Here is a 25,867-nt window from a genome sequence, read left to right on the forward strand (position 1 = left end):
ACTAACAAGCACATTACAGACAAGAATAATGAACATGATTCCAGTGTGAATGATGTTCACTAATTCAGCAATGTTACTGTATTTGGTACGAACGACTTTTTGTAAATGTTCTTGGTTGCTGCAGCGGCTCTGTAGCATCGGCCAGAGGGCAGTGTAATGGATTATTTATAAAGGGGATGAGCCAGATCAAACACGATTCTCTGTGCTTTTTGTTTTACCTGCGATTTATAAATACATCCCAGATGTTTCTGCTCTTTTTCCTTTAATTGCACCGGCCATGTTTGTAATTCTCACCAGTCAGTTTTTGTTCTTCATCTACATGTATTAACAGTTAAAACACTTCCAACAAGACAGTGTAGTAATTAAAGCTGCGTGATCGTTCACAACAGAGACACAACACACAACCTGTGGTTTTATAGAAATATACGTTACGGATATTTTAAATATATTCAGTGTTGTGCAGTGTTTTAGATAACAACCTGCACGTGTTTAAGGGTTAACTAAAGTATACACATAACACATAGTAAAGATGTATAGAATAAATTCAATCACCATATGATTATAACAATAATTTTCACTATCAGCTGTTTTTGTGTTAAAAGCAGGATTTGGTCTATAAAATGTGATAATATATAAATGATAATCAATCAGATACAACAGGAGATCGTCTGCAAACAAGTTAACTTTATATCATGTGGAGGAAAAAGAACAGAACACTGCTCCGTTTTTGATGTAATATACATTCCAAGTCGTCATCCTTTTTCCAATCAGCTGCCAAGAAAATCAAGTGTTAGAGGACAAACATTTGTTCTTAATTGATTATGGTTTGATAATTGACTAATAATTGCTAATAATGCTCCTGTCCCTTATTATGCTGTTGCTTCCTCCCTGTTGAGACACAAAGTCGTTATTAACACAAACATTTGAAACCTTCCTCTGTGACAAGCAGCTGTGGCACTGAAAGTTTTGTCCCTTTTCGTCAAAGCGGAAAATGTTTTGAGACCAAGGCCAGAATTCCCAAGCTGTGTCAGTGATTCTTTCAAGGCCTGTAAGGTAGGAGGAGAGCTAGACTTGGGGTTATCAAAAGATTTTGTAAACACAAAGTCAACATTACTCCAATGTGGAAGGACATTTGTTTGAATTGTTTTTCGATGATGTTGAAGTTATTGCTCAGGTTTGTACACTTTTTTATTGCATGGGGAGAGGTAGGAGTAGATGAGCAGGACCTTATTCTGCTTGAAGTTTTTTTGTTAAGAGGCAGGACTCTAGAATGAGGAAGGAGGAGCTGATGTTATCACCCCGCTGTCCTCTGATAAACATCTCCATATTTGGTCATTTTCAACCCTTACAGCTGTCATGAAATGGAAACGTACGACTGATGGAGCTCAGTCGTGCACTACAACTTTAAAAAATCCAGTTGGTCCTTCAGGATATCATCATGAAACGTGTGCACAGTAAACCTACCGAAATAGATCAGTAACATACCTGTCTACAAGATGAGACTCAGATAATAAATTGTGTTTAGTTTTATAACTGATTGATTTCAATGTGTTGGTAGAATAAACGCTGTAACTGTCTGTGATCGGTGGCTGACAACATCGAGAATCAAAATGCCGGTGTGGAATCATAAAGATAAATGTTAGAGATCAAGATGAAGGTGACCACTGCTACAACCTTTAAAATTCAAAATCCACCATTCAAAGATGAGATCAGAGCTTTGCAGTCCACATTTTTAACACATATTATTGGAAATAAGATTTCTGGCATAAGAAATGTGATGAAATTGTTTATTTAACTGCCAGCTATAATTGCTAATCTATATAGGTTTATATTTGAACAATGATTAATTGTTAAATCATTTATCAAGAAAAAACATCCACACATTTGCTCAAATTTGAGGATTTGCTGTTTATACCTGGCATTTTTCACAAGCTACTCATATTTTATTGACTACAAAAATAAACAGATTAATTGATAGATAATAAAGATAATAAATAAACAAGTGTCAGTCGCAGCCATAATCCACATTAACTTTAAATCAATATGTGGTGGACCCGTATTCAATATTCTTGCAAGTTTGTCCTACTCTAATTTAGACAATTTCTGCAGAATTTCCTACAGTCAAAAAAACAACAATAAAGGAAATAGATTGAGTTTTTTTCTCTGTATAAAGCTGAAATAATATATATAACATGTCACAGTAATCTGGTTTGATGACAGTAAACAAGTAAGGGTGAATTATGACATCAACAATCACTGTTTTGTCCATTCTGCACAGTTAACTTGGTGTTTTGTTAAATAAAACATTCAAACAATCTGAATGTGTTAAATACATTAAAAAATGAATTACTTTTAAACTTGGATATCAGTGATTATCAGCCATATAGATATGGGTTAAAAGAGGCCTACTACCCTCAATAGTAGGTTCAGAGGCCGGACATCGTAGTACTATTTTTACACTGTGGTATTGCTTTAAGTCCGACCACAACAATAAATAACATAATAGATGGATATTTTTTGCAGCTCAGGCAGCATCCATTAAAAATGCAAAACAAGGGTCAAAGAGAAGAATTGTCCAGAAGAATTTCCATTTCTCTTTCTCTCTGCCTGTAAGAATTTCCAATGCAAATACCAAGCAGGTTAAAAGAAAAGAGAAACATTTAGCATAGGCATTCTGAGTCAAAAGCACAATCCCCAAGGGCATCCTCTTCCCAGTCAGGAATAAACTCAGGCTGACACACTGAGAGGATATTTTTGTCCCTTCACACAATAGCCGTGGTGAAGAACTGTACTCATGAATCCAGCCCGCTGTTACTGAAGATGAAGTGTCCACCCGGGACTAAAAACACGCAGCAGTAGCCTCGGGGTACGAGAAGCAGACTACAACCAAAGCTCAGGACTTCAAATATAGTAGTGTGGGAGGTGAATGAATAATGTCACCTGAGGCTCTTGATTTAGTTGCTGAAAATAAAAGTGCCCAATCATGTCCGTATGATGTAGTACAAACAAAGAAGTTGTTTTGTCGTACTTGAGCACCTCTAAAGGTTTGTACATCTTATCTGAGACGACAGAAACTCGGATGGGATTTGAATTTAGAGGCAATTGTGTCAGAGCTCAACATGAGAGCACTGAAGGATGCTTGACGTTCCATTAGAAACATTAAAAAGGCAGCTTTGTTTCTCGATTTGCTTTGAGGGATTCAAAAACCCTGCAAGCCAAGGACACAGACAGATGTAAGAAAATGGATCCTGACCAACAGCATTTTATTATGTTGTTACATTGATTTAGATCTAAAAATGTGTCGCTTTTCGTCAGGGTAGCATGAACCTTTAAAACCACAAATATACTGAACAAACAACCATTCATTCATCAACTCATCTTTTATTCAAACATTTTAAAAGCAGACAGCAAAAAAATAAAAAAAGTGCTTTGTATATAAACTATTCATTTTGAAAGTAACCACTTGAATCATTTTTAAAACCGCTGAGAAGATGCCCGGAAAGCTTTGCACACTGAACAGCAGATTCCCCTTTTCTTTCATAAATGATTACAAAAAGAGCACAATTCAGACGGGGTGACCCTTCACTCTTCCAAGCGACAAAGGAATCATTCAAGAAGAGCGTTTCATTATTTTCATTTTGGAAAAAATACTTAACAGTGACACAAGCGCTGGTCTTTCAAGCAAAGTACACAAGTTTCCCCTTAACCTCCCGTTATCCTGAGATAAATGGATTCTAAACATTAAGCCTTGTAGAGGTCTGACCCTGACTTCCAGGGTGTAAGGCTCACTGGACACCTTCCAGTGTGAGTGTCCAGGCCCGACCGGGGGAGTAGGGAAGTTCAGGCAAAAGGACAATAAGGCCAGCACGGGGGCTGACTGGGGACCAGGATAAAGGCTGTGGATAACCCAACAAGTTCACCTGGACAAAAGAAAAATCAGTTTCTTACATTTCATGTATGGACTTGAGGCTTTATAATCTGTACAAAGGCGTCACTGTCTCAGTCCCTTTACCTTAGTAGCTGCTGAAGTTTTAGGTCCCAGTAGTTGCACTGTGGTTTTGGGAGGTTTGGTTGTCATGATGGCAAAGACGGTTGCTCCTTTAGATGTATACCTAGAGAGACGGAGATGAGAACTTGCATCAGTTCAATTCAAAATATCATCGTTCTTGCTTGCCTTGAATCATCCCTCAAGGTCCGATTCAAGGCAAGCGAGGGCACGAACAGATGCACACAGCGACATTTGTATAACATGTTTTAAATAATCCTAGAGGACATGTGTAGGGTCGTTGACAGTCTCATATGCTTGTATTGAGGACTTGTTAAGTATAAAGCAGAACTAAGGAACTCTTTCTATTGTTTTACCAATAACTTTATAGATGAGTTTAACAACACCTTGAAGTCAGTTCTTGTCCACATGACAAGTCAGCAGACAAATGAACAAAGCTACAGATCCTATCAATAAAAGAATAAAACATTACACAGACAGTAGAGGCGCTTCTGAGTCTCTTTCACAATGACATCTGTATTCTGAAGTGTCATCATATACAGATCCACAGTAAATTGTACTGTAGGTCTGTGCCATGTATCACTGTTAGAAGACTGTTGCTGTGTTTTGCTTCTGTGATTTCTCTAGTTTTGGATATATTTTTTACAAAAGATTGATATTAAAGATTGAGCGCACCAGTCCACAAATTCTTGTTTGGGTTTGTGTCAATGATCTGATGGACTGAATACAGACATAACAACAAATTTCACAATATACTGATTTTTGTATGTACTACTACAACAGTCATGTGTATAGAAGATAAAAATAAAGGCGAAAGGACACGACCCTGCAGCGATGAGCCAGGTGAAGCACAGACTGAATGATCATTTATAACTCGAAACTTAGTTCTGTTTGTGAGAAGACTGATAATCAGAGTTGAAATGGAAATAAAATTGAAGCTTTCTTACAAGTACATGAGGATTCACTGTGTGTGTGTGTTGATGATGCAAACCGCAGAGGGTCAAGAGCAGGTCCAGTTACATCCACCATTTCTCATCAGTTATCTCAAGCGTTTTCATTACTAGAGCTTTTAAAGATCTTAGAGTTCCCCTCCAGTCAAACATTTAGTTTTCTAGGTGAATGTTTGAGCTTCACTGTGTAGAGTTTGACACTAGACGGCTGCTTGCGCATTCATTGTCGCTGGTTGAAAATCTGATTTTAAGAGGCGGGTCTAAGATCATGATTTGTGACATCACAAATGGTTCGTAAGCCGTTCCTGGCGTACACAAGTGAAGCCTCCGATGCACATGCACTAACAATAGACTCTTCAGTAAAGTAAGTTGAAGTAAAACCTTTGAAATGTGCATATTCATAGATTCAGGATTTTTAACAAGGGATGGTGAGTGGACATAATTTCAAGGATTTTAACAAGATAACTTTTTTGTGAGAGTGCAGTATTGACTGTTTATATACATTTTAAATCATGTCTGGAGAGGATCTTTAAATGAATGATCTCAATTTGAAGGCACCCTGCAGCTGAGTGGTTAAGACGCATACAATATAAGCACAACATCTCCTTTCAATTCCAGCTGTGGATTCATTTTGCATTTCATGGATTTTCTGTCCGTACAGCCAACTTTGCAAAATACGGTTACATTTGAAATCCAAAAGATCTGCCTTTTGATTACAGACCCGACCACTTAAACATGATTACTCAGCAGCAGCTCTTCCAAAGCAGAGTGAAACTTAAATTGAGTGCGTTAACACTAATTTCAGTCCACCTCTGTTCTCTAGACAACATGTGATGCATCATGAGACACACTTTACCACTTCTATACAGACTTGAGGAAATTGTGCCTTCAGTTATTAACGACAGGAACGACAAGATCAGCAACTCCTAACTGCTTCTTACCAGACTGGCACAGTGGTGTTCTCGGTCTGGATCCTCCAGGGTTTTGAGGCATAGATGGCCTCCCCGTTGATCTTTAGCCAGTCTCCGACACTCCTGAGCCTCTCCTCAAACACGGCAGGGATCATCCCATCAGGTGTGGGACCCACATTCAGGAGGTAGTTACCTCCCAGAGCCACCGTGTGAACCAGATCCTGCAAAAGAAGGAGGAGGAGAACCAGTCAGAGACGCCTGAGTGATCTCAGTGTTGTTCTTGTGCAACTTTTTAAACAGTGAAACATATGATGACTGACAATGATGAGAAAAATAAAGACACAAGTGATCGTAACAGCAAAACATGGATCTGATAATTGACTAATCATAAGAGCAACACTTCACTCATTAGATCAGATTGATCCCTGTGAGAATGTTGGGTTTTATCACAGATTTATATTTTAGCAAATAGTAAAACCACATGTAACAAAAATGTGTCCATGACAGCTGTGTACCGTACAAGAGCAGAATGATCTGTATTTATATGTATAATAGCAGAGAAACAGCCGGCGTGGTAATCAATTCTAAATAATACTATAACATATCCTCACCTCGATGATAGTGGGCAAGTCCATCAGATCACTCATCTTCATGTTTCGACGGTAACCCCACGAATGTCTGTCCACAGATGTGCACTTCTCCCACTTGTGCTGGGGCAGCTGGCCTGGAGTATATTTGTCCTCACAGTTATAGTAGCCACCATGTTTACACGCACAGCCAGCTCCCCATCTGTCATTGGTCACTACTGTATCCTGATACAAGGAAGATCTGGTAAGTATTTGCAACCATATGAAAATACTTAACAGCTGAAAGTACTGCTTTAAAAAGAAAAAACACTAACTTTGACAGGGCTGTCATTGTAGAGCCAGGCCAAGAACTGGGTGGAGTTCCAGTAGGTGTCAGGTGCCTCCCACTCCCCATCAGACCAGATCACCTCAGGTCTGTACCTGCAAAACAAGAGGAAGACAAAGATAAAACATACTGAGGTCTGACTTTATTACATGCAATTAACATGTTTGTATGGAAATCAGCCCATAAGTGCTACAGACCTTACGACCATGTTATAAAGCTCTGGTAGCAGTTTATTCATCACAAACTCCTGCGTTTTGTATCCATTCTTCTTGTCCTTCAGGTAGAGAGGGTGGAACCACTCAAACAGGGAGTTGTACAGTCCATAGTGCAATGACCTTAACGAGGAAATTAACAACATTAAAATGTAAAAGCTGCACATTCAACAACACAATATTTAAACTGTGTAGTGTTGGACGTTTCCCTGATATTTGTGGTAGAGCCTGACTGATTTTTGGGGATGATAAAAAGTACCAATATCTAAATATCGGCCAATACACACACATTTTATGCAATGATCCATCAAATGTGTTTATCAAACACTTGTGACAAAGATATGTAACGGATGAAGGATATTTTAGAGTAAAACAATCAGCTGAAGTAATGAAATTCACTGGGAATTTAATTATATTACCCATATCCTCTTTTTCTACATTATAATAAGAAAATAAGAGAACATTTTTAAATCGGCACATATCAGACAGGCTAATAGGCTGATGATAGGCTAATGTCACACACCAGGAAACAGCTGGTGAACTGTGTGATGAGCAGATCAGGTTCTGCAACATTCTTTAATTCACTGCACCTTTCCTAAGTACCAGCTATAAACACCACTGTCCCTGAGCTTCATACTAAACATCTGGGTGCCCACCTGTTGCGCACCGCCTCTCCCAGATCTCCCACCAGGTCCCTGTGAGGACCAGTATCAACCGAGTTCCAGTTCCAGGAGTGTGGAGACGGCCAGTTAGTAAATCCTTCGTGGTGTTTGGCGGTCAGGACCACATACCTGCAGTGGAACAAACCAGTTTAGATGCAGGTCTAAAAATAAGAACCATTTCAATACCGGAAGTGAAATCCACTCACTTTGCACCAGAAGCCTTGAATATGTCCGCCCAGTCCCCCGGGTTGAAGAACTGAGCGTGAAACTGGGGAGCAAACTCCGGGTAGCTGAAGCCAGGCGGGTAGTTCTTGGACATGTAGCTCACACACATCTGGTCCGGGGGCTGCTTGCCCTGCCAGCGCCACCAGAACCACTCACTGGCGAACCCGGGCACAGAAAACACCCCCCAGTGAATAAAAATCCCCACCTTGGCCTCGTCGTACCATGACGGCAGCGGCCTGGCGTCCAAACTCGTCCAGTCGGCGGTGTACCGAGCCGCAGCCTGAGACACCAGAGCCAAGACCAAAACCACTGGAGCTAGCATGACGACGGGCTAGCTTAATGCTAACTCCAGCTACACCGTGATGCTAATACGAAGCTAAAGTCGGTTTAGAGCTGGTATGTGTTCAGCAACAAGCCTGCGGTCCCGTCACACTGCTCCACTGCCGGTTTCTACATTAAACTGGGACTTCACCTGCTTTCTACCCCTCAGGTAAACACAATGTTTCCATCATATGACTGTAGTCACATGAAGCGTCACGTGACTGCCCCTCTGGCTATTTTTTTTAATTTTTTATTACAACTTTATTTAACAGATGAGTGTTACACAGGGCATATCCGCATACAGACACAGCGTGCACATCTACAAGATGACATTTATAACATCCAGATTACAAGAAATCACTGTGTGGATTGTTACTAAATAAATCACCCAAATTCCCTGAAAATGGTACATACAGTCCTGCTGACGTCACACCGGCAACGACCTGCTTGATGTCAACATCCCATATTTATTATTATTTTAATGAGATAATTACACAAACTCAGGGATATTTATATTTTCCATGAGTTAATAAACAAGCTGTTCTCAGAGGAAAATAAGGTCCCCAGAACACTGTTTGAAGCTAGAAAGGTGGCAGGGTCCGCCACATGTAAAAGTAAAACAGTATCAAATTGTGTGGTCAGTTTGTTTATTCAGTCATGATTCAACAAGTTTATTTATTTAGTTTGCTTGTTTAGGCATTACATTCAGTCCATGATGATTTTTCTCTTCTGATTATAAATATTTCCCCAAAACTACACAGAGCACCTTTAAGACTGTGATTCATTCCGGTTTATTATGGCCCATCTGAAATGTCTGGAGATCACATTCGTCCTCAGGGAGACTTTTTTGGGCCTCCCTTCATAAAGATGTCATATATCATACCAACGTGTAATTTTTTAGAAATATTGTGTCGATAAGTAAAGATAGTTTCATTGGGAAATTTTAACAGAATATTTCCAGTATTAAATAATGTGTTGGGGAAGCTTAGAGTATGTATTGAATATTTTTCAGATTTCTAATTAGAAAACTTCAAAACTATCTGAAATTTCATTGTAGATAGGCAACAATATTATATAAGGACAGTTTATAAGGACAAAATCTTACAGAAACATTTTATTTCACCTTAAAATAATGTGTAACGATTGGCAACAGAATGTGCAAATCTAGATGTAGATCAATTACTATATAAAATAAATTCTTTTTTTTTTTTTAAAAAGAAAGAAAAGAAAAATTAAATTGATTCACTCCAAAACAATATTCAGATCCCCCCAGGCCTATTTGAACATGGCCCTAAAGGTAGACAGGCATATGCCAAAAAAACAATGTGATTTTATTTATTTTCTCATTTAAATTAAATGCGTGTTCCTTTTTATTTGTATTCTTCCAGCACTCTGATTATATTATGTATACTGCTTGGACATATTAACACATGCACCCATAGGTAACTCTGTTTTTTAATAGGACTCCACTCGGGAACAAGGTCGGCCTATCACGGTCTCTGGTCCCGGGTCATCACCGCACACAAGGTCCGTGGAGGTGTGAACCGCCTCATCCCCGTTGCTGCCCACAACATCTGTGGATGATGTGTCCAGCTGTTCGGGGCAGGATGCGTACACAGCCAGAGCCTCCAGCCCGGCCATGACGAGCGAGTCCCGGCGCTGAGCCCTGTGGCTGTACCCGAGCCGCTTCAAGGTCCGCCGGGTGGTCCTGAGCGAGATGGGCTTCTCGTGCCCGCTGCTGTTGTACAGAGCCTGGATCTGCACGGTCGTCGCGTGGTTGTTCGCCTCCACCACGCTCTCCATCGTCCTCTCACCGCTGTCATCGACGAGGCGCTTCCTCCCACAGGACCCCCGGTGGCTGGAGGTCTTGTGCTCCTGACACCACTCCCTGTAAACCCGAGACACGCTGGTCTTTGAGAAGCCCAGCCGGCTCACTGTCTCCGAGATGCTGCAGCCGGCGCGCCGGGCTCCCACTATCATCCCCCGCTCAAAGTCACTTAAGTCCGGCGACTTCCCCATGTGACACCGCTCGGTCCGGCGGGGACTCCCGAGGAGCACCGCACACACTCGCTTTCTGCCAGAAGCAAAACAAAGTCGTAAATAATCCTTCTTCTTCTTCTTCTTCTGTGGTTTCATGGCATATTAGACTAACGAAGGCTTATTGTCGCCCTCCTCAGTTGGCTGCGCGATTTCTTCTTCCACCATGGACCTTCTGCCATTGATACATGTTTAACACGAGGCACATACTGTATGTACTGTATGTATTTTAAATAACACATACATGCCTTTTTCATAGCAGCCATTTGGACTCACAGGAAATAGAAGATAAACACAAATGACTTTAATGAAGGTTCAGGTTTAGAGCCTTAATTAAAGGTGCACGATGTAGTTTTGGGGAAGAAATTTTAATCAGAAGACTGAATAAACAAACTGACTTTAAAGGACAACACAATTTCATACTGTTGTACTGTGTTTATATGTGGCGGACCCTGCCACCTTTCTAACTTCAAACAGTGTTCTGGGACCTTATCCTCCTCTGAGAACAGCTTCTTTTTTTCTTTTATGGTAAAAAAATTAACATTTCTAAGAGTTTCCATTACTGCCTCATTAATATTGTTAATATTAAAATTCTAAAAACTACATAGCGTCCCTTTAATGTGATTAGTATCACCTGTCTTTGCCCTACCTCATGTCAAAATGGCTGCTATAAAAAAGATCTATTTTCATTTATATTTGAGCAATAAAGCGTCTGATACAGAACAAGAAACACAGGAAGTTTCAGGAGTTCACTCCCCTGAATATTTAGTGTGTCATCATTTTCAAAATCATGTTTTATTGTCTCAGCTTTGGCTCTGCATCCCAGGAAATACAGTTAAAATGAACAAGAGACAGGACGATAACATCTACAATGTCTATTGCACACGCATGGACACACACACACAAGTATACTGTAGACATGATTAATTTTATTTAAGAAACCATATAAAAAAACAATTTGGTTTGTATTTGTAACCACATTTTAATACAATCACGATTCCTCTTTAAAGGCAAGATACCCATCCAACTGACTGACGTCACACAGGCGACACTGGATCTCTGGGAGGCAGTGAGGTCCATAAACACACCTGCGATTGCCGCTTCACATATATAACATTTTGAACATTAAAAGGTGCACCGTGTATTTTTGGGGAAGCAATTTGAATCAGAAGAGAGGTAGAATTTCTTCTCCAATACTACATAGTGCCCCTTTAATATAGCAGCAAACAACTATTTGCTATGTAAAGATAAAGTGGATTAATGAACAGTCCTGAACAGAGAAAGACGTCACATTCCTTCTGTGTGTTTTAATCTTCATGTTAGTGCTAGTCCCTCCCTGTCCTCCCTGCAGATCTGCTCAACAAGACATTTTCTCATGTTATAGCTAAAACTTACACTAAAATATGGCTCTGAAAACATTTGAGGTGAGAAAGAGGCGTTGCAGTGGCAGAATCTTGATTCATATTTGATCAGCACTGCTTACACTGCAAATAGTTTGACCTGAGTTTATGAGAGCAGCGTGTGTTCAGATGCCGCTTTCTTTCTTTTTTTCCCATCTTAGTACTTTTGACTGAACGAGGCAGGCATTTGTTTGGCTCTAGTGTTATCTAGCGGCAGTGAATGTCACATAGTTACCCTTTAATTAATTAACTCTGAAAGACATGCCACAATTCACATTTGACCATGAAAGTCTGACGTTTCCTTAGCCCCTTTTACACTGCCCTTTCAAGACGGGAATCTTCCACCTCGCCGTCTCGGGTGGACGTTTTGTTTAGCCTCTGATCCGCCAACAGAGTCAGTAACAGAGCTGTAACAAACATTGCACACTGGGGCAGCGTCATGCCGGCGCTACCGTACTAGGTTAAGTGTAAAAAAAGAAAGGCGTTGTATAGGTGAGCCTATGTTGCTCGCCTATACAACGCCTATTGCAGAATCTCTGTGTAAAAGGCTCTTTTCTACATCCCACTGTGCCTATTTCACCCTGAGAGTTAAATCCCATTGACCACCTAATATACAATTACACACACACAGACACACACATTCAGAAAATAAAATGTAACAGACCCTTAACCCAAAAAATGACCTGCTCCCGATCTTGCTCCATCTCTCTGACTCTAGGCTACTCCCTCTAGTTTCAAACACCAGGCGTTGGCAGGAGTCGGCGGCATCGGAGGCATCAGAATTGTCAGTCCAGCTTTCGGTGTCATTGGGGCCCACTTCAGTGGTACATTAGGATAGTCCAGAAGTGTGACCTGTGGATGTAGAGCAGTAGCGTCTAGAGTTTATGTTGATGACAAATGAAGGTAAGTGTAATTAAAGTAAAGAGGCCTGTGGCTTACCTTTGTGGCCGTAGAGGTCTTTGGTGATGGGAGCTGAAATGGTTGCTTGGGCGGCCAGCTGAGGAGTATGGCATACGCTGTACTGTTTTTGGATGTGTACCTATAATAAGAGCAAACATCGGTTAGAGGCAAGCTTCTTTAGGTATTGCATTATTTTACATCACAAAATCACAAGATGTTGCTAGGAAGAGAGGACGTCTTGGCTAGCTTGCTTAGCATGCTGCCACCGCGACCTGGCTCTCAGGTAAACGGCAGGAAATGGAATGAAAAAAACGACAAAAAGAAATTTCAATCTCACCATACGGGGACAGTGGTGTTCTCCTTCTGGATCCTCCAGGGCTTGGAAGCATAGATGGCATCCCCATTAATCCCCAACCAGACACCAACTTGCCTCAGCCTCTCCTCAAACACCGGGACAATCATGCCATCTGAATTTGCCCCAACGTTCAGCAGGTAGTTTCCACCCAACGCCACCACACTCACAAAGTCCTGAGGACAGAGTGTGTTAGAATTACGCAAGATCAGCGAATAATTCATCACAAAATGACCGGACAAACATCAGCTGTAGGCGGTGGCCTACTGTGACCTCTCACTTTTATGACGGACGGCAGGTCCATGACGTCGCTTAGCTTCATGTTTCTTCGGTAGCCCCAAGACTTGAAGGCATCAAGGTCCTGGCATTTCTCCCATTTGTGGTCTGGAAGTTTGCCAGGCGAGTACCTGTCAGCACAGTTGTAGTAGCCGCCATGTTTGCAGTAGCAGCCTTTACCCCACCGGTCATTGACAACAATCTCATCCTGAAAAACACAAGAGATTAACTACAGAATGAAGAACTACCAGGACGGCAGACTAACCTTTTTCTCCATCTTAGCCAAAAACAATTTCAACTGTCCCAAAGTGAACGCAAACCGTGCCAAATGTGTCAAAATGTACTTTCTTTACTTTATTATCATCAAAAACGCTCCAAACTGTTCTCTGCTTAAGTACTTCAGTACATTTATTAACTAACCTTGTTGTTAAATTAAACACTCCATGAAATAGGCAAGCATCCAATTGGACAAACGCACACAGTGTCATAAAAATGAAAACTGTTAAACATGTACTGGTAGATTGCAATAGATGGAAAAAGACGGGAATTTATATCATTACTAAATAGTAGAAAAGTATTAGCCTACATTGTCGAATCTGCTAGAAAAGACATCATGGAAAGTAAGCAATCTTTTCATTAATTAGATTAAGAGTAACTAATAACAACAAAAAAAAACCTTAAGCTGGTCTTGACTTAAAGAAGAACTAAAACTCAAAGACGGAGTAAAACTCCAGGAATCAAACTTGTTTTGTTGTCACATTAAACCTCAGTTCACTGTTAAACACCAAATGTTCCTTGTAACAAAGACTTTCAGTCCCGCTGTGTGTTTAGCTCCATTAGCTGTTAGCTCCGTTAGCCAAACACACTGCAGGACTCTGCTGCCTGCCGGCTGACAACAGTTAACTAGCTCTCCTCCTGCCGACTTCTATACAGATTTAGTTGATCACCATGTGCATTAATATTTTGTGAGTCGTCCCAACAATATTGCCGCAACATTGATATTGATATTGATATTATTATTATTATTATTATTATTATTATAAGGCCATATCACCCAGCCCAGCTGCATAAGTCATTTTCTCACATTTGATAAAATTCTGTTCATGATTCAACTTAGGCCCACCTCATGCTCACAGCATGTGATTTAACAAACGGGGCTCTGTTGTTGTAAACGCTCCCTCACCTTAACTGGGCTGTCATTGTAGAGCCAGGCCAAGAACTGGGTGGAGTTCCAGTAGGTGTCAGGTGCTTCCCAGTCCCCATCAGACCAGATCAGATCAGGTTTGTACGACATCACGAGGTTCAATAGCTCTGGAAGAGTCTTGAAAGCAACAAAATTCTGAGTCTTGAATCCGGAGGCTCGGTCCGCCAAGTAGAGGGGATTGAAGAATTCATACATGGAGTGGTAGAGACCCAAGCGCAGTGACCTGTAGGGTGAATGCACACTTCAGTCAAGCTCTGAACCCTGACTCCTGAGAGATTTTCCTTTATAAACCAACCATTACTCACATCATATCTCATTAATACTTAATGTCTCCCTTTATTTTTACTACAGCCTTGTCAGTAGGCAATCTCTTTATGTAATAAAATGTCTAAATGAATGAATATAGATGCAGCCTCCTTCTCCGGACCTCCTCACCGCTTCCTAGCAGCTACAGCCAGCTCTCCCACCAGGTCCCGGTGAGGACCATTATCCATCGAGTTCCAGTTCCAAGAGACGGCTGAGGGCCAGTTTGTGAATCCTTCATGGTGTTTGGTTGTCAATACAATGTACCTGTAAAGACAATGGAGACTACATATAAAAGTGCTCCACTATTCTGTTACAAGTATTCTGACTTTTAAAAGACAAATAATTATGTGCTGAATATTATAGATATTTTTCTTCTGGTCATTATGTCCTGGATAACAAAGCCTGCAAGCAAGCATGGACATGAACCCTGCAGGTGCGGCCTTGGTAAACACAAGGGACCACAGCAGCAAAACACAGCCGGGTACATGGCTGCAACAGGTTAGTGCACATTGTAACAGGACTTTCCTGATGGAAGCAGGAAGAGATCGCGTGGTCATACCTGGCTCCAGAGGCTTTGAACGTATCTGCCCAGTCATCCGGGTTGTAGAACTCTGCGCGAAACTGAGGCGCAAAATCCGTGTATTTAAAACCTGGAGGGTAGTGCTCCTTCATGAATGCAACTTCTGCTGATCTCCCGGTCGCCCACCAGTACCAGAACCACTCCGAGTACTGCCCGAAGCCGGGGACCGAGAAGACGCCCCAGTGGATCATGATCCCAAACTTGGCGTCGTCGTACCACTGGGGCAGAGGTCTGGCATCCAGGCTGGTCCAGTCCGCTGTGTAGCGCGCTGCGCGTCCCGGTGCCGACAGGAGAAGAGGGATCAGACAAATCAAAGATGCAACGTGTGCAGGTCTCAGCGACATGATGTCTCTCGAGTGCGATCGGTGTCCTCTGCAGAATGAGAAGGAAGTTATATACATACATACAGCCAGACGAGACACGTGACTCCACCTGTGGGAAGGACAACATGTGTAGTCGCCTCTATGCGCAGCGCGCCTATAGAGGAGACATGGCTTGAATCAGGTTCTCAACGTGGAGGCTGGTGCTTGTGAAGGGTTTATTTTCACTGTTTATAATCCCATCCATGAGTAACACAATGAAAACATGTCTAACTGTTTGGGTCATGTGACTCAAACACTTTGTGTTTAAAAAACATCCAGAAGCAAAATCAGATGTGGGACCCAGGGACAAAACCTTACCAGATGGAAGTCTGTGGTCTAATTTGTCAGCTTAGGGGTCCTTGACGGAAAAACATTTGAGAACGTTAAATAAAAATGATGTCCATCCCACTTAGCAGACATGAGCAGAGATAGACCCAGAGGGAGGCTTGAGCACCTGTCCTTATGCCCTGAGACAGAACAACTGCTCCTCTGTGTTCAATGAGTATAATCAAGAAAACCTCTTAAGCTGCTCCTCCACCCCCTGAGTTTCTCACAGTTTTCCAACAGTTTGAGATGTGTGTACTAAATGGAACCTGCTGACAATGGCTGGGTGTTTCTGTCATGCATAACAGTGACTGTGCAACTATTCCCCACCCTCTGTACAGCAGGTGTATCCTTCTGTCTCATTGGAGGAAGTGCACCCTTTTTCTTTTTTTACTTGAGCCCCCGCCACTTAGACTGAACTCAGTATGTCCTGATGTGTTCGGGTTCCAGTTTACCGGTCTGTGCACTTTGTAACGACACCAGGTAATCACCTGTTGAAAGCACAGAGAGAGCTCGTGATCACACTCGGCTCCACTGGCTTCGACTTCCTCTAATTATCTGGGTCAAAGAAATGAATACTGTGAAGAGCAAATCTTGTGAATTTAAAGCCTGGCAGGTTATTTTTTGTGCATGAATTCAACTTTCTTGCCAATGTCAGTAGAAAATGTCATCTTACAGTAACAATTCAAGATCAATAACATAAAGTATGGCAAGGGTATCAAACCTGCCTGACAGAGTGGTTGAGCTGGGTATGTTTGTCATGCACACCAACAAGTATATAGTTCTGTCTCATTTGAGGAAGTGGTGTGTGATAGGTTTTCCCTCACTTAGCATTTCCAAGTGGTATTATTGTCAGCCTGACTGTGGTGGAGACAAATGGGTCATTTCCTGTTTCCCTTTGGGTAGCAAGTACCAACAACACAGGACAAAGGTGACTTCAATAACTGAGTTAGCAGTTAGAGGCTGACAGCGTGACCGGATCACCAGTCAGCCTTATTTTTCTTGAGAGTTCGCGCCTGGTGGGAGTAAAAATAGCTAAATGAAAGTGAGGTTTGTAAGGAAACATCTAAACGCAGATGGTGTTATTATGGTGGATTATTTAAGGAATAAAGTGTTTGAACACAGAGCATGATGAATAGTGTCATAGTACATGGCAGAGTGCGACATCAGGGTGGGAATAGAGAACTTGTGGGTACGGTGAGTGCCTGTGCACGTCCCTGCCACGTAAACTGAACTCAGTATTTCCTGATGTTGTGAAGGTCCACTTACAAAAGACAAAACAGGAAAAAAGTATTCCAGCTGAACTCTTTATACATTGTAATGCTGTCAGTGCTTTTGCATCAACTCTCAGACGCTGACGTGCTGCAGTCAAAAAACAAGCCCAGATACAAATACAACAGGTTTATGCACATTGTAACCAGGTGATCACCTGCTGAGAGCATTAACAGAGTTGCTGATTGCCCTCTGGGCCTCCTACTGAATAACCCCAACTCTGTTTCTCTGGTATGGTGCTCAACCACTAGAGGGCGTCAATGGGTTAATCATCTGATGCAAATACATGACAAGCAGCTGGGGAATGTGCATATATCAGCAGATTAGACAGTATATACATGTACATAAATACAAAGTGTAATAAAGAAAATATTTACAAAATTACACAGCACATTTATTGCAACAACCCTCACACCATAACCACAGAGCTCATTTTATAAATTAACTGAAATCTTTTTGGACCAAACAAAACATGAAACAGGCTACTTTGTGTTAAAAATCCAGAAAACTACAACTTTGACAGCCACGTTCTCTTCGTGTGCAGCACATACGGAGACATTTTGATTTGATCGACTGTTAGAAGGCATATGCAGAAGATTAAGGACTACATTGATGATTTTAAAAAACACTGAATCTACAGTATTTGTTGGCAGGCAAATCAACAGTCAAAAGTGTTCTGGTTACAAATGATTCAATAGATAAAGTCATTTTACAGTCATAGTTTAAGATCAATAACAGTATGGCAAGGGTTAACCCGAACAGTAGAGCGGCTCAAGGAATGGTTCTCCTCTCCGAGTGCAGTAGGCTACAGATTCACAGTGTGTGACCTACATCAGTGCAGACAGCCAGCTGCCTTTCAAGCATCTGTTTCTCTACCAAGTCCTCCACTCTGCCAACCTCCACCTCGTCCACGTCGTCCATAAAACTGGACCAATCCGTACCCCCGTCTGCACGTTCCATGGGCTCTGGTTGGCTGGCGGGGTGAACAGGGGCGGAATCGTCGTGAGTGGTGGTCACGCAATTGCAGCTGTCGCAAATACCAAAGCGCCTGAGTCCTGCTGAGACGCCGGATCCGGTGAAGGTTCGCCTGCAGCTCTTACATGACACTGGCCAGTAGTGTCTGTGGACCTGTCAGCATCAACACAGTGAGAGAGAAGGCAGCACGTTAACCTTTCTGCATAAGTAACACCATCGTGTAGATTATTTATAGGAGAAGAATAACACCAAGGGCCAAAAGATTTGCTGCTCTTATTATACTTATACTTACTTATACCTTCACTGCACACAATGTTTAAATCAAGAAATTGTCGGTCAATTTGTTGATTTTTTCAATTAATCAATTAGTTGTTCTGTCAATAAAAGGTCAAACAATTGTGAAAAGTGTCTTGTTTTGTATTATATATCCCGAAGATCTTTAGTTTACTGTCATAGAGGAGTAAAGAAAACAGGAAATGTTCATATTTGAAAAGATGGAATCAGAGAATTTAGACCATTTTTCATAAACATTACAAACTATGGGATTTATAGTTAAACAGGCTACAAAATGAAACGAGCGCAGCACAGAACAGACATTAGTTTGCCGAACAGCTGGAAAAGAAGGCAGAACAATTCTCACACTGGTCTACAAATCAAAAGCAGGTCAGATGTCACAACATATTACAAAACTGGGCCGATTATCTTGCAGTTGCACGGAGTTCTTACACTGAGTGCGTGGCTGCGAAGGTGCTCCTGTCTGGTGAACCTCTTTCCACACATGGGGCAGGGGAAGGGCCTCTCTCCCGTGTGGCAGCGGATGTGTCTCTTCATGATTCCCTTCTGCTTGGCAGTGTATGGACAGAACGGGCACTTGTGGAGTTTCACTGGCACTACCAGACCATCACCTGCAGGGGGAGGGAGAGGCCAACAGCTCAGATTTACATCAATAGAGCAGCACTGCAAATATATATTCACACTGTTCTGCTTGGGAGTGTATTGAGAGAAACATATGTCACCCTAGGGCCATTGGCAAGAGCCTAGACTGCCAATTACCTGTGTCCTCTCCGAGCCAATCAGACTGGATCTCCATGATAGATGATCCCACAAACCCTAAACCTTCATCCATTCGGCCTCCTCCTGTGCTGCTACCTAGTCCTGGGTTAAAGCGCTGCCCCACTCTGTCCCCCAGAGGACTGGGGCCTTCACCTCGGGCTAATATCTCCATCAGCTGCCTGGTATTAAAGGAAGGGCTGTATCCCAAGGGAGAGCGCTCATTGGAGGGAGATGGACTTGGGGGAAGTAGTCTGCTATGGTGAGGGTTATGGAGAGAGGGCCCAGGGTATGAGGCCAGGTCTTTGGTGTCAGGGGACTCTATAAGCTCCTCATCAGGGTCGTACTCTATCTTGGGGTTCACTAACTCCGGGGTTAAGGCAGATGACGAAGAGGAAGAGAGGTTAGTTTGATCCATGTGTCCTTTCTGTCCTTCACTCCCAGCTCCAAATTCCTCCCTGGAATGGTAGTGGCTGTCCATGATGGTGCCTGGAGTTGTGGTTACAGGGATAGACAAGGGGGTTCTAGCAGAGGTCACAGACTCCGGACCTGAACCCGACCCTCTATCTGCCTCTGCCACCTGTGAACGAGGCTCCGCAGCCTCCGCACCGCTGGAGATCGTGGCAGCAGTAGTGCCGCTGTCTGCTGGGGCCATCCCTCCGTCCTGCGCCTGGTTCTCCTTCTCCATGCACCTCTCTTTCTCCTTGTTGCAGATTTCCAACGACGAGCGGATGTATCTCTTACAGAAGTTTACCAGATCTGTCATCTGCAGGTAGCTGGCTGCCGACATCACCTCAATGACGTTGCTTCTGTTCAAGGCCAAGCGGCCAGAGTAAAGGAAGTCCAGGATAATCGAGAAGGCATCGGCTGTCACGATGTCCAACGATGCTGTGCTGTAGCGTTGTCCGTTATCCTGAAAAGAGATAGAAAGTGATCTGCTTTGTTGTAAAGGATTTTAAGGCATTAAAGTTATCATAATAACATAATAATTAATACATTATCCTAGTCAAACACTAGCCCACCTCTCCTTGAAAAAAACAATACTATATATCAGCTTTTCTACTCCTATGTGTTTGAGTGCGAAAAGAGTGCACTGTTGGATTAAATATGATAGTTTGGACTGCACCTGTAGCACTTTATCTAATCTGGTGTCACTGCTAATCCAGCCTACAGGTGCTGGTTTGTGTGTTTTTACTTATACTTTTACTTATTCATGATCTTTTAATGTATTTCATGTCTGCATTTATATTATGAGTGCGTGGTTGTCTTGTCTGTGTTTGGGTGAGCTCACCAAGACCAAAATTCCAATCAATCATGTTGATGTGGCAGACAAGTACTGAATCTTGAGTCTTCTCACCTGCAGATAGTGAACCAGAAGAGCCCGGAAATAGCCGCTGCCAGCAAACAGCACATTGCGATGAGCTTTGAAGACACGGCCTTCGACGAGGATGCTGCAGTCACAGAAGAAGTCCCTCTTGCGCTGCTCATTGAGCTCAAACAGCAGTTTGGGCATGTAACAAGGCACTTCCATGTCTACACCTCAGTGAGCCCTGCTAGAGAGAGAGAGAAGGGAAGAGAGAGAGACAATAATTTAAAGGTCAGTCTATTTATACAGGGGAACAGCACACGTTTGAAAGTGGCAGTGTGATCTTGTGTAACACTTCATTGTTTTGCTTGTTTAGGGGGCAGTTTATATACAGATGTAGGATACTAGGTCAAAATGGGTCAGAGGTGAATAAGGGTATGATGAGCTAATAATGTCACCCATTAGGTGTGCACATTTTATTCAGCCTTAAAGACAAAAAGGCTTAAACAAACGTTAGACCACACAGATACACGTTTGACAGCGCACACGAACTGTCAAACAGCTCGTTGTGTTTGACAACAAGCTAGCTAGCTTGTGTTGCTAGCGCCGAGATACTTTATGACTCAAAACAGCAAAACAACAACACCGACTGTACTCTACGAAGCCTGGTGACACACACGGAGATAAAATGACATTTGATACGGTCTCACCTGCGGAATGACGCAACTGACAGTGAGAAAACCTTTTCATTACACGAAGAGAGACATTAGCCAGGTACACGTTAGCCAACAACTTCCGCTTTCTGAGTCTTCTTCTTCTTCGCTTTTTTTGGCGGGTTGTGATGTCAATTTGTAGGTGCATACCGCCACCTGCCGTATCGGAGTATGTAGAACAGGATCCGATTATCTAGAAAAATGAATAAAACTATTTTTATTCTATAAATATAATCTATAAAATATCTATAATATTCTACCTTACTTTCTATTATTATTATAGTATACAATCTGATGTTTAAACCTGTAGCCTACATGTACTGTAAATTATTATGTGACTTGGTGACCTTCATGTTTGTGAAATCCCTTATGAGTAAAACCTAAAAACTGATTTGTGAACCCAGAGGACAGTGTTAAAATTCAGGACAATAGGGCTAAATCTAATTTGGTTTGTATGTGATGTAATATGACGATGGGGCTTTCAAGAATAGCAGGATATCTAACGGATGGATCGCAAAATATGGGAAAGTCCCAAGTTTGACAGGAATAAGATGTTTCCTTATACTGTCTTATGACACAATGTTTTTAACTGATGGAGTTTTCAACCATAAGATTTAATAGAATTATTAAAGTAATTTCTCCGTGCTCATGCAGTGTATCAAATTAAACATCATGGTGCCAGCCTTCATTTGCTGCAGTATGGTGTGATTAGTCCTGTCTCATATGGGCGCTCTTGTCTCGTGGGGCGGCTGTAGCTCAGCCGGTAGTTGCAAGACACTGTGCTCTTATTCTACATCTCTAAAATAGGGACAAAAATGTGCAAATGAATAACCAAAAAAACCTTAAAATGATTCCCAGGACTTAAATAACAGACCGATAAAGTGGCTAATTAGAGAAGAGATTCAAGGAAGCATTCAGAGGAGAGACATATAAAAATACTAATTTAATTCATCACATTTATATTTAGCAGACATTCTAAATGGTATCAACTGTCATTATTCATTTCAGAGCAAAATGTATCGTGGAGCAGTTAAAGGGGCAGTATGTAGTTTTGGAGAAGAAATTCAAATTCAAGATATTTACAATATTAGTGAGGTAATAATACAAACTCAGAAATATGTATTTTTCCATAACTGAATAAACAAGCTGTTCTTAGAGGAAAATAAGATCCCCAAAACACTGTTTAAAGCTGGAAAAGGTGGCAGGGTCCGCCACATATAAACAAAGTGAAACAGTATGAAATTGTGTTGTCCTCTAAGGTCAGTTTGTTTATTCAGTCATGAAAACAAAGAGAGTTTGTTTATTAATGATAAAAAATCAGTCAGTGAATATCTTTCTCTTCTGATTAAAATTTTCCCCCAAAAAACTACATAGTGCACCTTTAAAATGTATAGTCATCATGTGTTTTTGACCGTTAAACGTTTTCTGCACTTGAACTTCTCAGCAGCTGGATTCATGTCTGCCCCTCTCCATGGCAGAAACTCAGTGATAGCGATGATGGCAGTGATGATGATGATGGTGATGATTTTGTGGGGAAGAACCTCAAAGTGTCACCCTCCTTCTCATGCCGAGTCCAGCATGCCGCTGCACGACCGCAGGCGGCTCGCTCCTGCCCACGTTGTCTGCTCAAGAATACTTGTTTATTTGCCTTCCATTTCGGGGAGAAAATAATTCCCTTTTTTTATTTTCGGACAGAGCGAGAGTAAACAAGTAGTTCCTTCAGCGCTGCGCCACACCCTCTCAGCACAATCCACAGCTCTCAGAAGTGTTTTTTACACTGATGGGTGCCGACCGAGCGACTTATTTGTTTCAGATATTTTCCCATGGCAAACAGCGAGAATACAAAGGCTTCGTGGTGGCCTGTGGAAACCACAGGGTAGGCGTACATGAGCCTCCATACTCACCCTCTTTTGAAAATGAAATTTATAGCACCTCATAAAAACTCTATTCACGCTTATAAGCACTAAATATAAACTAGTATAAACCAGCGGGGTTTGACTCAGTCCTTGTAAACTTGACCTGATGGAGCGTTGTGTCCGGCTGAAGGCAGGCCAACGGTCGGTTGACCCGGCCGCCCGGCCCTAACACGAGTCTATCCCAAGGCAGGGCTGAGCTCTGAGGTAGCTGACCTTCTTCTTGCTCTGACTCAGGGAAACACAAAGCCTTTGTTTTGGTCTTTTGTTGACATAAGGGCAGGAAACTCCCTCTCCACAGACGTTTCACAGCCAAGCAATCACACTGAGGGTTTGTACAATACTGCCCTATCTGTGTGGCAGTTTAATGCTAGTTTACACCCAGCAACCCCAAAGGAACAAATAATATTCCTGATTTATGATTGGGTTTTGGCTTACGCCTATGATTATGATGGCGTATGATTTACTGATGGAAGCCCAGTCTAAAAAGTAAATAGATGTAGCTATGGCTGTTATGTAAGGCTGCATCCAGATTTGGGACCTCGCTCATTGTGTGTGTTAGCCACTGTGAGACCCACGGCTGGCACAGAGGGCTCCAGCAGCACCCCTCTGGGTCCCTGTGGTCTGCGCCTCAGCACATAACAGCCACTTAGGCCGGCATTTTCCCAGGCTGAGACAACACACCACGGTGGCAGCGCGAGCCACAGAGAGGGCCTGATTAAAGAGTAGGGACAATGGAGGGAGAGAGACCGTGGTGGCATTTTCCATCTCTGCCGCTGTCTCCTGGGGGGACCAAGTATGTGCCGTGAAACGTTTGAATTATCCCAGAATCTCTGGAATTCAGACGGAGGCACCGCGGAGAGGACCCTCGACCGGGGATCAAAGAGCTTTGAGAGGAGTGCGGTGGACTGGTGGTGAAGTCGAGTACATAGGGGAGTATGAGTGTGTGTGTGTGTGTGTGTGTGTGTGTGTGTGTGTGTGTGCACGCTTGTGTGTTTCAGAAAAATGACTTGAAACAGATAAAGACAATGTTTGAATTTGAATCGTTTTGTGTTTTATGGCTGCACGTCTAAAGATGTTTTTAAAAAAAGCCATGTTTGACTTCTGAGAGGGAACTGAACATTGAGCAATGAAATACAGGCGTGTGGTGTGTGTGTGTGTGTGTGTGTGTGTGTGTGTGTGTGTGTGTGTTGCTGTCCTTTTATCCCTCATGAGATCAGATAATGCAATCATAGCCAATCATTGGGAGCCTAATACAGCGGGCGCCCCTCTTTAGCTTGGAGACGCCACTCTCCTCTGTGGTGGCAGAGGAAGAGGAAGAGAAAAGCGAGAGGGGGAAACCTCGTCCCTCTCTTTCTATCTCTCTCTGTAATTATCACTTAATGTTCTTCGGTGATCTGGAGACGTCTGTCTCGCCGGCCTTTCTTCCCCCGCCGGAGAGGAAATGTATCACCGTCTGAAATAAATCTGAACAGCCTTTTTATTATTGTATATTTAGCACCAGAACAGAGTAGTAAATGGAGCCGTCCCAGACCACAAGCTTCCGGTAGCGCAGGGCCTCAGCGCTGGCTGGCTGGCTGTCTGTGCCACAGCCAAGTCCAAAGATCAAAGCCTCCTGCACTATATACAGTTAGCTAGTTGTCCTCGAGCGTTGACCTCAAGCAAGTTTTCATGTCTGAGAAAGACGGCGCGTGTTTGTGCATGAGCGACATGCAGAGCTTACAGAATTAGTTCACTACGCGAGTACGCCTCACATGTGTGTAAAAGCTTTTTGTGTCCGTCTACGTCCATATATCTCTGTGCTGTAAGTCATGCTCTGTCATGGCATTGTCCTGTGTTTGTTTGATGTCAAAAATGACAGCATTGTGTTTACATATATTTAAAAAAAAACCATACAAAGGCCTGGGAACTTGTCTCTGGCATTCGATGAGCACAATTAGCATCAAGTACAATCTGATATATTTGTGAGTCCCAAACAACTAAATAAACCAACTGAACTCAGCTACTTGAGATTTGAAGTTAAAGGTATGTCCACATGTTTGTGTTAAGAAGGAAAATACAGACAAATAGGATTAGGCCTACAAATGCAATGGCGCAGATCTTTAGAAGATGTACAATAGCCAGTGAACTTCCCGTCGAAAAGCAGTTTAACATACTCGGTCTACACATTTCAGTGTGTAAAAACGAGTCAGCAAACGAGCAGGGAAGTTGAGTCAGCTAGCTAAAAGTTATCATCGAACAAAAAGGCCTATAACTAAAAGTAGCCCAACAATGAAAGAGTTGAAACAGCAAGCTAAAGGTAGGCCTCATGAGTAAAATTATTACATAGTTATCTAAATTAGGCTAGCCTAACAATTAAACAGTTGAAATAGCAAACTAAAGGTAATGAACAAAAATGTTAAATTGTTAGCTAAAAGAAGCCTTACGATTAAACAGTTGAAATAGCAAGCTAATAGTAGGCCTTTCACTAATGGATAAAAAATGTTAAATAGTTAGGCTAGTAGGCTAGCCTAATGATAAAACAGCTGAAATAGCAAATAGCTACATGAAGGCTAATTAATCATTGTTGAAGCTAAAAGTAATGAATAAACTGGCTAGCTAAAGGGATCAAATAAGCAGTCAGGCTTATCAGTGAAAAGTTTAATGGCTAACTGAAGTGTTTAGCCAAAAATGGACCTACAAGTAAAAAGGTAGTTGA

The 25,867-nt window shown here is 42.1% G+C and overlaps 2 protein-coding genes across 3 annotated transcripts; both read right to left on the bottom strand.

Annotated features, from left to right (window-relative positions):
- Window positions 1–3,785: 3,785 nt before the first annotated feature.
- LOC311272301 (uncharacterized protein) lies at window positions 3,786–15,614 on the bottom strand (the record flags this gene model as incomplete). The annotated part of the gene is made up of 17 exons (XM_084378646.1): window positions 15,234–15,614; window positions 14,804–14,938; window positions 14,348–14,591; window positions 13,169–13,372; window positions 12,874–13,064; window positions 12,576–12,675; window positions 12,360–12,488; window positions 11,953–12,092; window positions 9,694–10,273; window positions 7,860–8,209; window positions 7,648–7,782; window positions 6,977–7,114; window positions 6,769–6,874; window positions 6,479–6,679; window positions 5,898–6,088; window positions 4,013–4,112; window positions 3,786–3,920 (listed from the first exon to the last, which is right to left on the bottom strand). Exons 1-17 carry the CDS (start codon window positions 15,596–15,598, stop codon window positions 3,786–3,788), a joined length of 3,444 nt encoding a protein of 1,147 aa, XP_084234772.1. The 5' UTR covers window positions 15,599–15,614.
- A 1,619-nt stretch (window positions 15,615–17,233) lies between these two features.
- zbtb8b (zinc finger and BTB domain containing 8B) lies at window positions 17,234–21,350 on the bottom strand. Of its 2 annotated transcripts, none has more exons than XM_084378776.1 (5): window positions 21,254–21,350; window positions 20,595–20,787; window positions 19,241–20,150; window positions 18,914–19,092; window positions 17,234–18,340 (listed from the first exon to the last, which is right to left on the bottom strand). In XM_084378776.1, exons 2-5 carry the CDS (start codon window positions 20,766–20,768, stop codon window positions 18,026–18,028), a joined length of 1,578 nt encoding a protein of 525 aa, XP_084234902.1. In that variant the 5' UTR covers window positions 20,769–20,787; window positions 21,254–21,350; the 3' UTR covers window positions 17,234–18,025. The 2 variants fall into 2 exon arrangements, with proteins under 2 accessions (XP_084234902.1, XP_084234901.1); XM_084378775.1 differs by having other exon boundaries at window positions 20,595–20,790.
- Between the last annotated feature and the right edge of the window lie 4,517 nt (window positions 21,351–25,867).

The sequence above is a fragment of the Pagrus pagrus genome, assembly GCF_965226575.1.
Source record: "Pagrus pagrus genome assembly, chromosome: 17".
Classification (NCBI taxonomy): domain Eukaryota; kingdom Metazoa; phylum Chordata; class Actinopteri; order Spariformes; family Sparidae; genus Pagrus; species Pagrus pagrus.

What these genes read in the sequence shown, in the direction of transcription:
- zbtb8b (XM_084378776.1), bottom strand. Translation starts at nt 20,768, where the DNA reads ATGGAAGTGCCTTGTTACATGCCCAAACTGCTGTTTGAGCTCAATGAG. An exon ending in TTCTGGTTCACTATCTGCAG is followed by an intron (nt 20,151 to 20,594) that starts GTGAGAAGACTC and finishes ATCTCTTTTCAG; the next exon opens with GATAACGGACAACGCTACAG. An exon ending in TTCGCAGCCACGCACTCAGT is followed by an intron (nt 18,341 to 18,913) that starts GTAAGAACTCCG and finishes TGATGCTGACAG; the next exon opens with GTCCACAGACACTACTGGCC.